Below are 15,522 nucleotides of genomic sequence, written 5' to 3'. Positions count from 1 at the left end.
TGTGTATCAGGTGGATTTGTATGTAGCGTTTATGGATCTGGAGAAGGCATATGATAGAGTCGATAGAGATGCTCTGTGGAAGGTATTAAGAGTATATGGTGTAGGAGGTAAGTTGTTAGAAGCAGTGAAAAGTTTTTATCGAGGATGTAAGGCGTGTGTATGAGTAGGAAGAGAAGAAAGCGATTGATTCTCAGTGAATATCTGTTTACGGCAGGGATGTGTGATGTCTCCATGGTTGTTTAATTTGTTTAAGGATGGGGTTTTAGGGAGATGAATGCAAGAGTTTTGGAAAGAGGGGCAAGTATGCAGTCTGTTGTAGATGACAGAGCTTGGGAAGTGAGTCAGTTGTTGTTCACTGATGATGCAGCGCTGGTGGCTGATTCGGGTGAGAAACTGCAGAAGCTGGTTACTGAGTTTGGTAAAGTGTGTGAAAGAAGAAAGCTGAGAGTAAATGTGAATAAGAGCAAAGTTATTAGGTTCAGTAGGGTTGAGGGACAAGTAAATTGGAGGTGAGTTTGAATGGATAAAATCTGGAGAAGTGAAGTGTTTTAGATATCTGGGAGTGGATTTGGCAGTGGATGGAACCAAGGAAACGGAAGTGAGTCACAGGGTGGGGGAGGGGGCAAAGGTTCTGGGAGCCTTGAAGAATGTGTGGAGGGCGAGAACGTTATCTTTGAGAGCAAAAATGGGTATGTTTGAAGGAATAGTGGTTCCAACAATATTATATGGTTGTGAGACATGGGCTATAGATAGGGTTGTGCGGAGGAGGGTCGATGTGTTGGAAATGAGATTTTTGAGGGCATTATATGGTGTGAGGTGGTTTGATCGAGTAAGTAATGAAAGGGGAAGAGAGATGTGCGATAATAAAAAAAAGTGTGGTTGAGAGAGCAGAAGAGGGTGTATTGAAATGGTTTGGTCACGTGGAGAGAATGAGTGAGGAAAGATTGACAAAGAGGATATATGTGTGGATGGAACGAGGAGAAGTGGGAGACAAAATTGGAGGTGGAAGGATGGAATGAAAAAGATTTTGAGTGATTGGGGCCTGAACATACAGGAGGGTGAAAGGTGTGCAAGGAATAGAGTGAATTGGAACACTGTGGTATACTGGGGTCGAAGTGCTGTTAATGGATTGAACCAGGGAATGTGAAGCGTCTGGGGTAAACCATGGAAAGTTTTTTTGGGGCCTGGATGTGGAAATTAGAGCTGTGGTTTCTGTGCAGTACACATGACAGCTAGAGACTGAGTGTGAACGAATGTGGCCTTGTTGTCTTTTCCTAGCGCTACCTCACGTGCACGCTGGGGGAGAGGGGTGCCATTTCATATGTGACAGGGTGGCAGCAGGAATTGATGAAGGCAGCATATATGAATATGTACATGTGTATATATGTATATGTCTGTGTATGTATACGTTGAAATGTATAGGTATGTATATGTGCGTGTGTGGGTGTTTATGTATAAACATGTGTATGTGGGTGGGTTGGGCCATTCCTTCATCTGTTTCCTTGTGCTACCTCACGCACGTGGGAGACAGCAACAAAGTATGATGAATAGATATATAATATTTGTTATGAATTAGATAGGAAAACCAACCATTTGCAGAGTTCTTGTTCTTGCATTAATTGGTTTGAATGAAAGTAGATCATGAGAGGTGGGTGAATTAAGCACCAGGAAGCGAGAAGAATGAAAAAGAAGGGAATACATCTTGGAAGAGCAGTGTGGTTTCAGAAGTGGTAGAGGATGTGTGGATCAGGTGTTTGCTTTGAAGAATGTATGTGAGAAATACTTAGAAAAGCAAATGGATTTGTATGTAGCATTTATGGATCTGGAGAAGGCATATGATAGAGTTGATAGAGATGCTCTGTGGAAGGTATTAAGAGTATATGGTGTGGGAGGAAAGTTGTTAGAAGCAGTGAAAAGTTTTTATCGAGGATGTAAGGCATGTGTACGTGTAGGAAGAGAGGAAAGTGATTGGTTCTCAGTGAATGTGGGTTTGCGGCAGGGGTGTGTGATGTCTCCATGGTTGTTTAATTTGTTTATGGATGGGGTTGTTAGGGAGGTAAATGCAAGAGTTTTGGAAAGAGGGGCAAGTATGAAGTCTGTTGGGGATGAGAGAGCTTGGGAAGTGAGTCAGTTGTTGTTCGCTGATGATACAGCGCTGGTGGCTGATTCATGTGTGAAACTGCAGAAGCTGGTGACTGAGTTTGGTAAAGTGTGTGGAAGAAGAAAGTTAAGAGTAAATGTGAATAAGAGCAAGGTTATTAGGTACAGTAGGGTTGAGGGTCATGTCAATTGGGAGGTGAGTTTGAATGGAGAAAAACTGGAGGAAGTGAAGTGTTTCAGATATCTGGGAGTGGATCTGGCAGCAGATGGAACCATGGAAGCGGAAGTGGATCATAGGGTGGGGGAGGGTGCGAAAATTCTGGGGGCCTTGAAGAATGTGTGGAAGTCGAGAACATTATCTCGGAAAGCAAAAATGGGTATGTTTGAAGGAATAGTGGTTCCAACAATGTTGTATGGTTGCGAGGCGTGGGCTATGGATAGAGTTGTGCGCAGGAGGATGGATGTGCTGGAAATGAGATGTTTGAGGACAATGTGTGGTGGTTTGATCGAGTGAGTAACGTAAGGGTAAGAGAGATTTGTGGAAATAAAAAGAGCGTGGTTGAGAGAGCAGAAGAGGGTGTTTTGAAGTGGTTTGGGCACATGGAGAGAATGAGTGAGGAAAGATTGACCAAGAGGATATATGTGTCGGAGGTGGAGGGAACGAGGAGAAGAGGGAGACCAAATTGGAGGTGGAAAGATGGAGTGAAAAAGATTTTGTGTGATCGGGGCCTGAACATGCAGGAGGGTGAAAGGAGGGCAAGGAATAGAGTGAATTGGAGCGATGTGGTATACCGGGGTTGACGTGATGTCAGTGGATTGAATCAAGGCATGTGAAGCGTCTGGGGTAAACCATGGAAAGCTGTGTAAGTATGTATATTTGCGTGTGTGGACGTATGTATATACATGTGTATGGGGTTGGGCCATTTCTTTCGTCTGTTTCCTTGCGCTACCTCGCAAACGCGGGAGACAGCGACAAAGTATAATAAAAAAATAAAAAAATATACATTTTGGAAGCAGCTGAGCAAGGGCTTTGGAAGTTTTAATGCAAGGACTCAGATCATAATGCTTTGGGATTTGAATACAAAGTGAGTGTTGTCATAGTTCAGTTCATAATTTGTTGGCATGGGATCTCTGGTGTAATGCGTGGAAAGGGGATTAACTCATCAAGTTATGTGTTGAATGAGGATTGGTGATTAGGAATACATGGTTAACGAAAAGACACCTGCTTGATTATGCTTATCTGTAACTTTTGATTCTGTTTATATAATATTGCCTGTAACTTCTCAACCCCTAAGGTCCTAGCTTTCATCCTTCAGTATTTATTTTAATCTGTTGATAGGTTACAAGACCCTTGAAATACCCATATTCATGAATTTTGTTTTAGCTTATCTGGTGCTCAGATTTAATTTTTTGACAATTTAGGCTTCAAAATGATAATCCTCTTTTATTTAAACATCATTGTGAAAGTGATTATAACCCTTACACAGAATTTCATCCAACATTGTTTCCTAAAAATATTTTTGATTAAACTTTATATCAATTCTTATCATCCCAGTTATGCTATTTATTTTTCATTATTGAGTATTGGAATCACTCAGACACGGAATAAATCAGATGTATGGGTTATACTGCAACTGCTGTTCACAAGAGTTGGCATCTTTCAGCAGATACAGTCTTATTTACCAAACCAGTACTATACCTTTTCTCCCATATGTTTTAACTTTCCACAAACTCTCCTTGGGCACTGTGGAGTACTCTTTTCTCCTTACTTGCGAAATGGCTATCTGTATTGGTTATACCCACCACTGCCTCTTGAAATTGCTGGATCTTGCTGGAGCTTACCTGCATGCCTATGTGTAACAACCTATTTGTACAGATTGGGGAAAGAGCACTCGACTCTTAAGGACCTGTCTCCCAGGTCAGTATCACATACAGAGTTTTGGAGCTTTTTCCTGCTTGATGATAATTGTGCTGATGTTTTAAGGATAGGTTTGGTACCATGTCATCCTCCTAAGCCCCTCTCTCTTGTTCATTCCTGTATTTATATGCTACAGGGTGTTTGTTTTCCTCCCTCTCACTGAATTCCTCTATTGGACCCACAGCTGGAAAACAACCAGAGGACATCATTCTAAAGTTATCCATATGTTTGCCCACATATTACTCAGCCTCTACACAGTTATTTTCACCCGCCTGCTGTTCCCTCCATAACTGTATAACACAAGTAGCAGACAACTGAGCCTGCAAAGAAAATTTCTCTCTGCTTCTTTCCTCTTTTCTTGATTTTGGAAGATAATGATACAGAAGAGAATGATTTTCAGCCCTCTACTTCTGGCCCTCTTAGTTGCTCTCTGCAACAGGAGGTGTATGGGTGGTATTATATCTTCTTTGACCCTAAGGATTGTCTTTAGAAATATATGATAAATTAGATTTTGTTGTATAGGCTTATTCAGAGAAGATCCATCTTGAACAGATTAGAAAACTTTTATCATCACTTTCCAGTTTATGCTATTTTTTGTGGTAAAGTCTAAGGGGTGACTGACATTCAGTCTATGAATAGCCTTGTAAGTTGTGTAATATCTGTCATTTGATTAAGATTCGTCTCTCACCAGGCCAGTTCATGGTCATCAAAACGTCATGAAGTGTTCGGGACAGTCACAGATGCTGATGGACAGGTGATACACAACCTTTTCGGCAAATGGACAGAGGCTATCTACTGCGGGCATGCACCCTCTGCTCGTGTGGTGTGGCGGCCAGGAAGCATGCCTGAAGATTTTCATCTCTATTATGGTTTTACTCGATTTGCAATGGAGCTTAATGAATTAGATGAAGATCAGTCCAAGTATCTACCTCCAACTGATACCAGGTTCAGACCTGATCAAAGGTGAATTTCTTTGTGTTCTTCTTGCTGCATGACTGTTAATTGATTTGTCTGTTTGTACATTTTAGTGCGAGGTTTTTAGTCATGTTTTTTATTTCATATCCTTGTTTATATATACCATCTCTTGATTTGATATATACGCATAGTTAGCTTGCTACCCCATGATCCCTTTTAAGGGTCTCTTGGAGCTCGTGATCAGACTTTTCACTTGATGTCCTTCTTAGCACATTTATGTCCAATACCTGTCACTTAGCACACAATCTATTTATGTTCTTTGACCCCAATGCCACCACCTGCATATGCTTATATATGCCCCTTTTCTTCATTCAGATGCTTCCAGTTATTGTTCTCCTTTGAGCACACAACCCGACAAGCCCCTCCCCATTTTCATTTACACTGAAGACCCCATGCCTCCTAATTATACTGTCAGTTTCTGCATTATCCTTTCCAGCATCCAGAACCCAGAGCATCAAAGTTCGATCCCATGCATCAAAACTGCCAAAACAAGTTCTTATCTCTTTCCAAAAAGCTCTGTATTCTTCTTCACTCCTCACACATCAGATGCTTAAGAACCAGCAGCACATGCCTCTTTTCACCTTGAATAATTAGGCCCCACAACCAATCCTTCTTCTTGTCTTTCAGTCTTGTGCTAAGCCTTCAACTCCCCCTTCTTTCCAACGCTTAGATGCTCTTAGTCAGACTGTCTTCACTCACTGATTCCTGAATTCTTCACACCCAGGTCAGCCTTTTCTGTCAGATTATGCATACTATCTCTTATTATCCTAATGCATTTCATTTCCAGCACTTCCAACAGGATATGCATGAAAATATCAACTTTCTTTAGGAATGTGAGCAGAGAAGAAGGTAATCTCTGCCTGAGAATTTAAGATTTTTGTATCTTTTCAGGTTATTAGAAGAAGGTAACATGTCAGGAGCAGAGACGATGAAAACACAGCTAGAGCAGCTACAGCGTGAAAGGCGTAAAAATCGTGAAGAGACAGGAGTAGAGCATATACCTATGTGGTTTAGGTAGGTGACTTTTACTAACTTTAAGATTTGAAAATTTAGATTGTGAAATCCATGGAATGAGTGTATAGAAATAAGTATATGTCTCTGCTGGAACTTGCTTTTTTTGTGACTACTCATATTACATGACTGGGTACATTCAGTGCTATTTTAGTAAGTGTAAGGTTTTAAGTGATATAATTTTTGTCAGTTGCTACAATTAAATTTTCTATGTCAGAAAATTGATGATTACATTTGTAATGTTTGAAACTCAATTGTTGAGTGAAACTGCGTAGGTTGCTGTGATTTATTTGGCATTATGCTATCAGGTTCCCTTGGCAATATCCATAGCTATAATCAAGCAAAGCCAATGATTTGACATTAAAAGAGGGAGAGAGGAGAGTAGTTTGTGGCTCCAGTAGACATTTATGTTTTGACTCTAAGGCAAAACAGTACATGAAAGCAAGTAATTAAAGGTGGATGGAAATTAGAAGACATGTCATGTGTCTCTAGGGATAAGGGAGAAAGAATTCTGTCCGTGGATCTCCTGCATGCCATGGAAGGTGACTAACATGAAGGAGAATGGGGCACTTAAGTATTTTCATGATGAAGGAACAGAGGAAGGAGCCAGGCAAGGTTTTCCCTCCTCTAATGCTCAGTTTTTTGCAGGAGATGGCAAACACTTATGAAAGAATGATGAAGTTTAATGCAGTGCAACATTAAATTTGCACTTGTAGCTAGTCCAAGGACTAATGCTAGGGAGTCGGGGCCTGGAAATCCTCCCCTCCAGTTTTGACTTTTCCAAAAGAAGGAACAGAGAAGGAGGCCAAGTGAGGATTTTCTCTCTTAGGCTCAGTCCTCTGTTCTTAATGCTACCTTTGTAATGCAGGAAATGGAGAATAGAAAGATGTTTTGGAAGGAGGTTGATGATATTATGGCAGATGTAGGGTATTTTGGTCAGGTAATATGCAAAGTGAGAGGGTCAGGGAGAATGGTTTGGTAAAGAGAGGAAAGGCAGTGAAAGTTTTGCAGAAGATGAAAGCTGGCAAGGCTGTGGGTTTGATGATATTGCAGTGGAATTTATTTAAAAAAGGGGTTGACTGTGTTGTTGATTGGTTGGTAAGGATATTCAGTGTATGTATGAATGATGGTGAAGTGCCTGAGAATTGGCAGAATGCAGGCATAGTACCATTGTACAAAGGCAAAGGGGATGAAGATGAGTGTTCAAATTACAGTGGCATAAGTTTGTTTAGTATTCCTGGGAAATTATATAGGAGGGTATTGATTGAGAGGGTGACAGTATGTACAGAGCATCAGATTGGGGAAGAGCAGCGTGGTTTCAGAAGTGGTAGAGGATGTGTGGATCAGATGTTTGCTTTGAAGAATGTATGTGAGAAATTCTTAGAAAAACAGATGGATTTGTATGTGGCATTAATGGATCTGGAGAAGGCATATGATAGGGTTGATAGAGATGCTTTGTGGAAGGTTTTAAGAGTATATGGTGGAGGTAAGTTGCTAGAAGCAGCAAAAAGTTTTTACCAAGGATGTAAAGCATGTGTACAAGTAGGAAGAGAGAAAAGTGATTGGTTCCCAGTGAATGTTGGTTTGCGGCATGGGTGCTTGATGTCTCCATGGTTGTTTGATTTGTTTAAGGATGCGGTTGTTAGGGAGATGAATGCAAGAGTTTTGGAGAGAGGGGCAAGTAACCAGTCTGTTGTGGATGAGATGGCTTGGGAAGTAAGTCAGTTGTTGTTCGCTGATGATGCAGCGATGGTGGCTGATTCAGGTGAGACTCAGGTGACTGAGTTTGGTAAAGTGTGTGAAAGAAGAAAGTTGAGAGTAAATTTGAATAAGAGCAAGGTTATTAGGTTCAGTAGGGTTGAGGGACAAGTTAATTGGGAAGTAAGTTTAAATGGAGAAAAACTGGAGGAAGTGAAGTGTTTTAGATATCTGGGAGTGGACTTAGCAGCGGATGGAGCCATGGAAGTGGAAGTGAGTCACATGATGGGGGAGGGGGTGAAGGTTTTGGGAGCGTTGAATAATGTGTGGAAGGTGAGAACGTTATCTCGGAGAACAAAAATGGGTATGTTTGAAGGAATAGTGGTTCCAACAATGTTATATGGTTGCGAGGCATGTGCTATAGATAGGGTTGTGCAGAGGAGGGTGGATGTGTTGGAATTGAGATGTTTGAGGACAGTATGTGGTGTGAGGTGGTTTGAGTAAGTAATGAAAGGGTAAGAGAGATTTGTGGTAATAAAGAAGAGTGTTGTTGAGAGAGCAGAAGAGGGTGTGTTGAAATGGTTTGGACACATGGAGGAATGAGTGAGGAAAGATTGACAAAGAGGATATATGCATCAGAGGTGGAGGGAAGAAGAGAAGCGGGAGACCAAATTGAAGGTATAAGAATGGAGTGAAAAAGATTTTGAGCAATTGGTGCTTGAGCATACAGGAGGATGAAAGGCATGTAAGGAATAAGAGTGAATTGGAATGATGTGGCATACTGGGGTCGAAGTGCTGTCAGTGGATTGAACCAGGGTATGTGAAGTGTCTGGGATAAACCATGGATAGGTCTGTGGGGCCTGGATGTGGAAAGGGAACTCTGGTTTCGGTGTATTACACATGCAAGCTAGAGACTGAGTGTGAACGAATGTGGCCTTTTTTTGTCTGTTCCTGGCCCTACCTTGCTGGAATATTTGCTGGAGTGGGGGGATGCTATTTCATGTGTGGTTGGGTGGTGATGGGAATGGATGAAGGCAGAAGGTATGAATATGTGCATGTGTATATATGTATATGTATGTACATATACCCTATATATAGCCCACACCTTGCAACCATACAACATTGTTGGAAGCACTATTTCTTCAAACATACCCGTTTTTGCTTTTCGAGATAATGTTCTCGCCTTCCATACATTCTTCAATGCTCCCAGAACCTTCGCCCCCTCCCCCACCACCCTGTGACTCACTTCCGCTTCCATGGTTCCAAGTGCTGCTAAATCCACTCCCAGATATCTAAAACACTTCACTTTCTCCAGTTTTTCTTCATTCAAACTTACCTCCCAGTTGACTTGTCCCTCAACCCTACTGTACCTAATAACCTTGCTCTTATTCACATTTACTCTCAGCTTTCTTCTTTCACATACTTTACCAAGCTCGGTCACCAGCTTCTGCAGTTTCTCACCCAAATCAGCCACCAGTGCTGTATCATCAGCGAACAACAACTGACTCACTTCCCAAGCCCTCTCATCCCCAACAGACTGCATAGTTGCCTCTCTCTCCAAAACTCTTGCATTTACCTCCCTAACAACCCCATCCATAAGCAAGTTAAACAACCATGGAGACATCACGCACCCCTGCTGCATACCAACATTCACTGGGAACCAGTCACTTCCCTCTCTTCCTACTCGTACACATGCCTTATATCCTCGATAAAAACTTTTCACTGCTTCTAGTAACTTGCCTCTCACACCATATACTCTTAATACCTTCCATAGAGCATCTCTATCAAATCTTTCATATCCCTTCTCCAGATCCATAAATGCTACATACAGATCCATCTGTTTTTCTAAGTATTTCTCACATACATTCTTCAAAGCAAACACCTGATCCACGCATCCTCCACCACTTCTGAAACCACGATTCTCATCCCCAATCTGATGCTCTGTTTATGCCATGACCCTCTCAATCAATACCCTCCCATATAATTTCCCAGGAATACTCAACAAACTTATACATCTGTAATTTGAAAACTCACCTTTATTCCCTCTGCCTTTATACAATGGCACTATGCATGCATTCTACCAATCCTCAGGCACTTCACCATGAACCATACATACATTGAATATCCTTACCAACCAGTCAACAACACAGTCACCCCCTTTTTTAATAAATTCCATAGCAGTACCATCCAAACCCACCGCCTTGATGGTTTTCATCTTCTGCAAAGGTTTCACTACCTCTTCTCTGTTTACCAAACCATTCTCCCTGACCCCTCTCACTTCACACACCACCTTGACCAAAACACATTATATCTGCCACTCTATCATCAACACATTCAACAAACTTTGAAAATACTCACTCCATCTCCTTCTCACTTCACCACTACTTGTTATTACCTCCCCATTAGCACCTTTCACCAATGTTCCCATTTGTTCTCTTGTCTTATGCACTTTATTTACCTTCTTCCAAAACATATTTTTTTTCTTCCTAAAGTTCAACGATACTCTTTCACCACAGCTCTCATTTGCCCTCTTTTTCACCTCTTGCACCTTTCTCTTCACCTGCCTCTTTCTTTTATACATCTCCCAGTCATTTGCACTGTTTCCCTGTAAAAATCGTCCAAATGCATCTTCTCTTTCACTAACACTCTTACTTCTTCATTCCATCGCTAACTACCCTTTCTAATCTGCCCACCTCCCACCTTTCTCATACCACAGGCATCTTTTGTGCAAGCCATCACTGCTTCCCTAAATACATCCTATTCCTCCCCCACTCCCCTTACGTCCTTTGTCCACACCTGTTTTCTATTTGCACCCAATCTCTCGTGGCACTTCCCCACACAAGTTTCCTTTCCAATCTCTCTTACTCTCACCACTCTCTTCATCCCAACATTCTCTCTTCTGAAAACCTCTACAAGTTTTCACCTTTGCCTCCACAAGATAATGATCAGACAATCCCTCCAGTTGCCCCTCTCAGCCCATTAACATTCAAGTCTCTCTTTCATGCACCTATCAATTAACATGTAATCCAATAATGCTGTCTGACCATCTCTCCTACTTACATATACTTATGTATATCTCTCTTGTTAAACCAGGTATTCCCAATCACCAGTCCTTTTTCAGCATACAAATATACAAGCTCTTCACCATTTCCATTTGCAACACTGAACACCCCATGTACACCAGTTATACCCTCAACTGCTGCATCACTCACCTTTGCATTCAAATCACCCATCACTATAATCTGGTCTCATGCAAAAAAGCTGCTAACACACTCACTCAGCTGCTCCCAAAACACTTGCCTCTGATGATCTTTCTTCTCATGATCAGGTGCATATGCACCAGTAATCACCCATCTCTCTCCATCCACTTTCACTTCTACCCATATCAGTCTAGAGTTTACTCTCTTACATTCTGTCACATACTCCCACAACTCCTGCTTCAGGAGTAGTGCTACTCCTTCCTTTGCTCTTGTCCTCTTACCAACCCCTGATTTTACTCCCAAGACATTCCCAAACCACTCTTCCCCTTTACCCTTGAGCTTTGTTTCACTCAAAGCCAAAACATCCAGGTTCCTTTCCTCAAACAAACTACCTATCTCTCCTTTTTTCTCATCTTGGTTACATCCACACACATTTAGACACCCCAATCTTAGCCTTCAAGGAGGATGAGCACTCCCTGCATGACTCCTTCTTCTGTTTCCCCTTTCAGAAAGTTAAAATACGAGAGGGGAGGGTTTCTAGTCCCCCACTCCCGTCCCCTTTAGTCACCTTTTATGACACACAGGAAATGCGTGGGAAGTATTCTTTCTCCACTATCCCCAGGGATTAAGTATAATAATGATAATGGTGTAATATATATATGTAGTTGATAGGATGGCCTTGATTAGGGCCTCAGCTGCCCATTCCATCTCACCTAATATAAAGGAAAAATATGAAATGTTATAAATTTTTGATGATGGTTGCTTATTTTGTTCTTATTACCATACTTATCATTTGAAGGATTTGCTTAACTTTCAGTGTTACCCATTGGCTAAAGGCACTTAGAAAAGATTATTGGCTTTAATTCCATCTGATACATTCTGTGGCCAAAATGCCAGATGTTTGTCTTCAGAAACTCTTGACAGACTTTATTGTCAAAGTATCTTTCATGTAGGTATGAGTTGGTAGGCAGCCACCAACCAGAGAGGTATATCACCCGTACTAATTGCCTGGGTATCAGGAAGATTAGTGATCATTGCATAGGGAGTGGTTGTCAAGTTGCATTCCTCTGACCTGGGTAGCTGTCTTTTCTTTGTGCTTCACCCACATCTGGACTTCTGGCATTCTCTCCACAGACATACAATCTCTCCTTGTAACACATAGCACTTGACAGCACTTAACTCTATAGAGTTACTGTATCATCAGATTGGTAGTATATGTGATGATCATTACACACAAGCCCTGGCTTATGGCAAAATCTTAAGGAATACAAACAGCAACAGACCTTTATGTCCTTTTTTTTGTTGGTACTCATAGGTCCTTAGATAGGTAAGTAGTTTTTTCTATGTCTCCCTCGCTCTCTCTTTTTTTAACAATTGTTTTATGATTAGAAATTTCTCATGAAATACCTTTTATTTTCTGGGAAGAGATTTTTCCAGTGAATGCTGGAATTTTTAGAGATGTGAGTAGGTAAGAAAAATAGTGATATATCTGTTTCATAGGTGCACAGAAGAAGTCATATTATTAATGAATTTTCTTTCTTTCATTTTCATTTCAGACGTGAAGTAGATGGAGGTAAAGAGGAATCTTGGGTGTTCACTGGAGAATATTGGAATAAACGCAAGGATCCAGGATTTGTGAATATGACATTTGATAAGCTGTGGTAATGACTCTTGAAGAAACGTAATAGGTAATAATTTACACCTGTGAAGTAGGTGTGTGTTTCTTTATAACTCCATTTAGGTTGGACAAAGAATGATGGATGATTCGTGTCAAATTGATTTCATCTCTGTCAACTAAAGGAGCTTTGGAGAAACGGCAAATAATGTATGGATTAAAATATTCATATATTATGTAACAAATGTTACCCTAAAATAATTCATATAGATATAAATGTTTAATGTACTACTTTCAGAGAATTATTTTGGGATAATAAAACACCATTACCTACAATAATTGAACCCAAATGGGAGGGCGTGGCTTAGATGCCAGATCAAGTTCCTGGAAACACATATTCAAAACAACATTCATTTGAGTTGCCAAGAGCACTATATTTTGTGTTCGTAAAACTTGACCTGTATTTGTGCAGTGAAACTCCTCATATTTTTACTTGATGTTGACAGTATTTTTAACGTATTGACTCAACATCTATATGTTCTCTCTATCAGCTTTTAATTTGGATAATGTTATCTGATTTGAATTTAATCAGAAATTCTTTCACAAAAAATAAGATATTCAGAATTCTTTAAGATCTCAATTTATTTGAATTGTAGATTTGTGGTACAATCGGTATTGTACATTAAACTTCTCATCAATTCTTGATGTGAAGTAAAAGAATTTTATTCACTAATGAGGTGCTCAGTTCTGTGAAAAAGATTATGCGTAATTCTTTTCATAAGATGTGAAGGTCACTTTTGATTTTATATGCAATAGGGATATACTTTTATTTTAAGGTAATGTTTTCTAACTTGATAGTAGTTAGTGAATCAGTGACAGTGGAGTGTCAGCATTTCTGAGCCTGACAGTGACCTAATTACACCATAGCTAAAAAAGCCCTTTCCAAGACTTGTGAAAAGCTCAGCAGTAAACCTTCCATAAAGTCATTTTTAGCTGCCTCACCATTGGTAATGAAGTAGATACAAACTTCTCCCATATTGTTTAAGGTATCCATTAGATTGCAGTCACCCACATGATACCCTTTTTTCCAAAACCTGGGGAATGCTCACCCAAGAAGATCATGGAAATAGACTAATTCATGGTGGGCTTTTGTACTTATAGGGTGAAGACAAGAAACGAATTTGGCATTTTCAGTCTGTAGTGGTGGGTGCCCATAAAACTTATTTTGAAGAGGGATGTTTACAAGTTGGAAGTGCTAGATAACTAGAAGCCTTCTCAAGTGTTCAGTGTTATGCCTGTTGCCTAGTTTCATTCAAAAACTTGTTTCAAACCAGACTCTGCAAAAGCTTGATGCAGTCCATTGGGTATTTCACGAGAGACAAGAGATTTCTGTGGCTTCAAACATTTTTAAACAGCATATTCAGGCCAGCTGCAATGTAAGTGGGACATCCCATGGTATAGGTCATTATTTTAAGAGTTGATAGAATGATGACTGCAAGTTCAAGAATATCTGTATCACTTTTGTTAAGATCCTTTGACCTGGCCACAAGCTTCTGATGGTTAGCCTAATAGTGTTTGATGATGTGGAGTAACAATAGCAAGATTGAATAAGAACATTTTTTTGAAGGAGAGTGTATATAGTGAACCATTTCTGTAAAAAGATGATCTTAGAGTCTGTTGTTTCCTGTCAGTTTTCCTTAAATGAATAAGCCCACCCTTTTGATTAGTATACTCTCCCATTTCTCACATTCATCTTTCATAATGTGAGTCATACATACCACACCTTTCTTCTGCAGTAATAGACTAGAAATCAGTGGCATATTTCAGTATGTAAGTATTTTGTATAACCATTTATGGTATGTGCTTCATGATTCTAGAACATATGTCTTGTTCTGACACCTTGAATCCTTGTGCCAGTTGTGTCATTTGCCAGAATCTTAGTCAACCAGGTAACAGATTCGTATGGCAGGGTGTGATTGTGCATTGGCACTTTTGTGCCAAATATGTCTGTGAGCTAAAATCCTGAACAACAAGAGGATTGATGTGTCAGATGTGGAGGGAACAAGGAGAACTGTTAGACCAAATGGGAAATGGAAGGATGGAGTGAAGAATACTTTGAGTGATCAGGGCCTGAATAGGTAGGAGGATGAAAGTTGTGTATGGAATAGATTGAATTGGAATGGTGTGGTATACTGAGGTCAACTTGCCTCCAGTGGACTGAACCAGGGCATGTGGAACATCCAGGGTAAACAATGGAAATGCCTCTAGGGCCTGGATGTGGATAGGGAGCTATGGTTTCAGTGCATTACACATGACAGCCCATGTATGGATGTGAGCAGATGTGACCTTTCTGTCTGTTTTATGACACTACCTAGCTGACATGGGGTAGCTATCAGGTGCGAGGAACAGGAAGAGAATATATATATGTTATCTTTTTTCTTTTCCTTTATGTATTTTGTGCTGCTTCCTATAGAGCGTAGTGGCATCTGAAATGGATGAAGGCAAGCAAGCATGAATATGTATATATTCATGCTTGCTTGCCTAGCTGACATGGGGTAGCTATCAGGTGCGAGGAACAGGAAGAGAATATATATATGTTATCTTTTTCCTTTTCCTTTATGTATTTTGTGCTGCTTCCTATAGAGCGTAGTGGCATCTGAAATGGATGAAGGCAAGCAAGCATGAATATGTACATATTCATATTTGTTTGCCTTCATCCTTTCCCACTGCCACCTTGCCCATAGGAAACAGCATCCCCCCCACAAGCAAGGTAGCACCAGGAAACAGATGAAGAAAGGCCACATCTGCTCACACTCATTCTTTAGCTGTCATGTGTAATGCACCTGAAATCACAGCTCCCTATCCACATCCAGGCCCCACAGACCTTTTCATGGTTTATCCCAGACATTACACATGCCCTGGTTCAGTTAAATGACAGCATGTTGACCCCAGTATACCACATCGTTCCAATTCACTCTATTCCATGCACGCCATTCACCCTCCTG

The 15,522-nt window shown here is 40.6% G+C and overlaps 1 protein-coding gene across 4 annotated transcripts in view; it reads left to right on the top strand.

Annotated features, from left to right (window-relative positions):
• LOC139763654 (oxysterol-binding protein-related protein 3-like) overlaps positions 1-14,189 on the top strand; it is a 98,891-nt gene extending 84,702 nt beyond the window's left edge. For all 4 annotated transcript variants that reach the window (XM_071689940.1, XM_071689939.1, XM_071689938.1 and 1 more), the window contains 3 exons: positions 4,710-4,981; positions 5,885-6,007; positions 12,459-14,189. In XM_071689940.1, coding sequence (XP_071546041.1) covers positions 4,710-4,981; positions 5,885-6,007; positions 12,459-12,567 — 504 coding nt within the window. In that variant the 3' untranslated portion in view covers positions 12,568-14,189. The remainder of the gene's footprint in view (positions 1-4,709; positions 4,982-5,884; positions 6,008-12,458) is intronic.
• The last annotated feature ends 1,333 nt before the right edge of the window (positions 14,190-15,522 follow it).

The sequence above is a fragment of the Panulirus ornatus genome, chromosome 47 (genome assembly GCF_036320965.1).
Source record: "Panulirus ornatus isolate Po-2019 chromosome 47, ASM3632096v1, whole genome shotgun sequence".
NCBI classification, from domain to species: domain Eukaryota; kingdom Metazoa; phylum Arthropoda; class Malacostraca; order Decapoda; family Palinuridae; genus Panulirus; species Panulirus ornatus.
The sequence above is the reverse complement of the archived record's forward strand: the minus strand, read 5'-3'. Positions and strand labels throughout refer to the sequence as shown.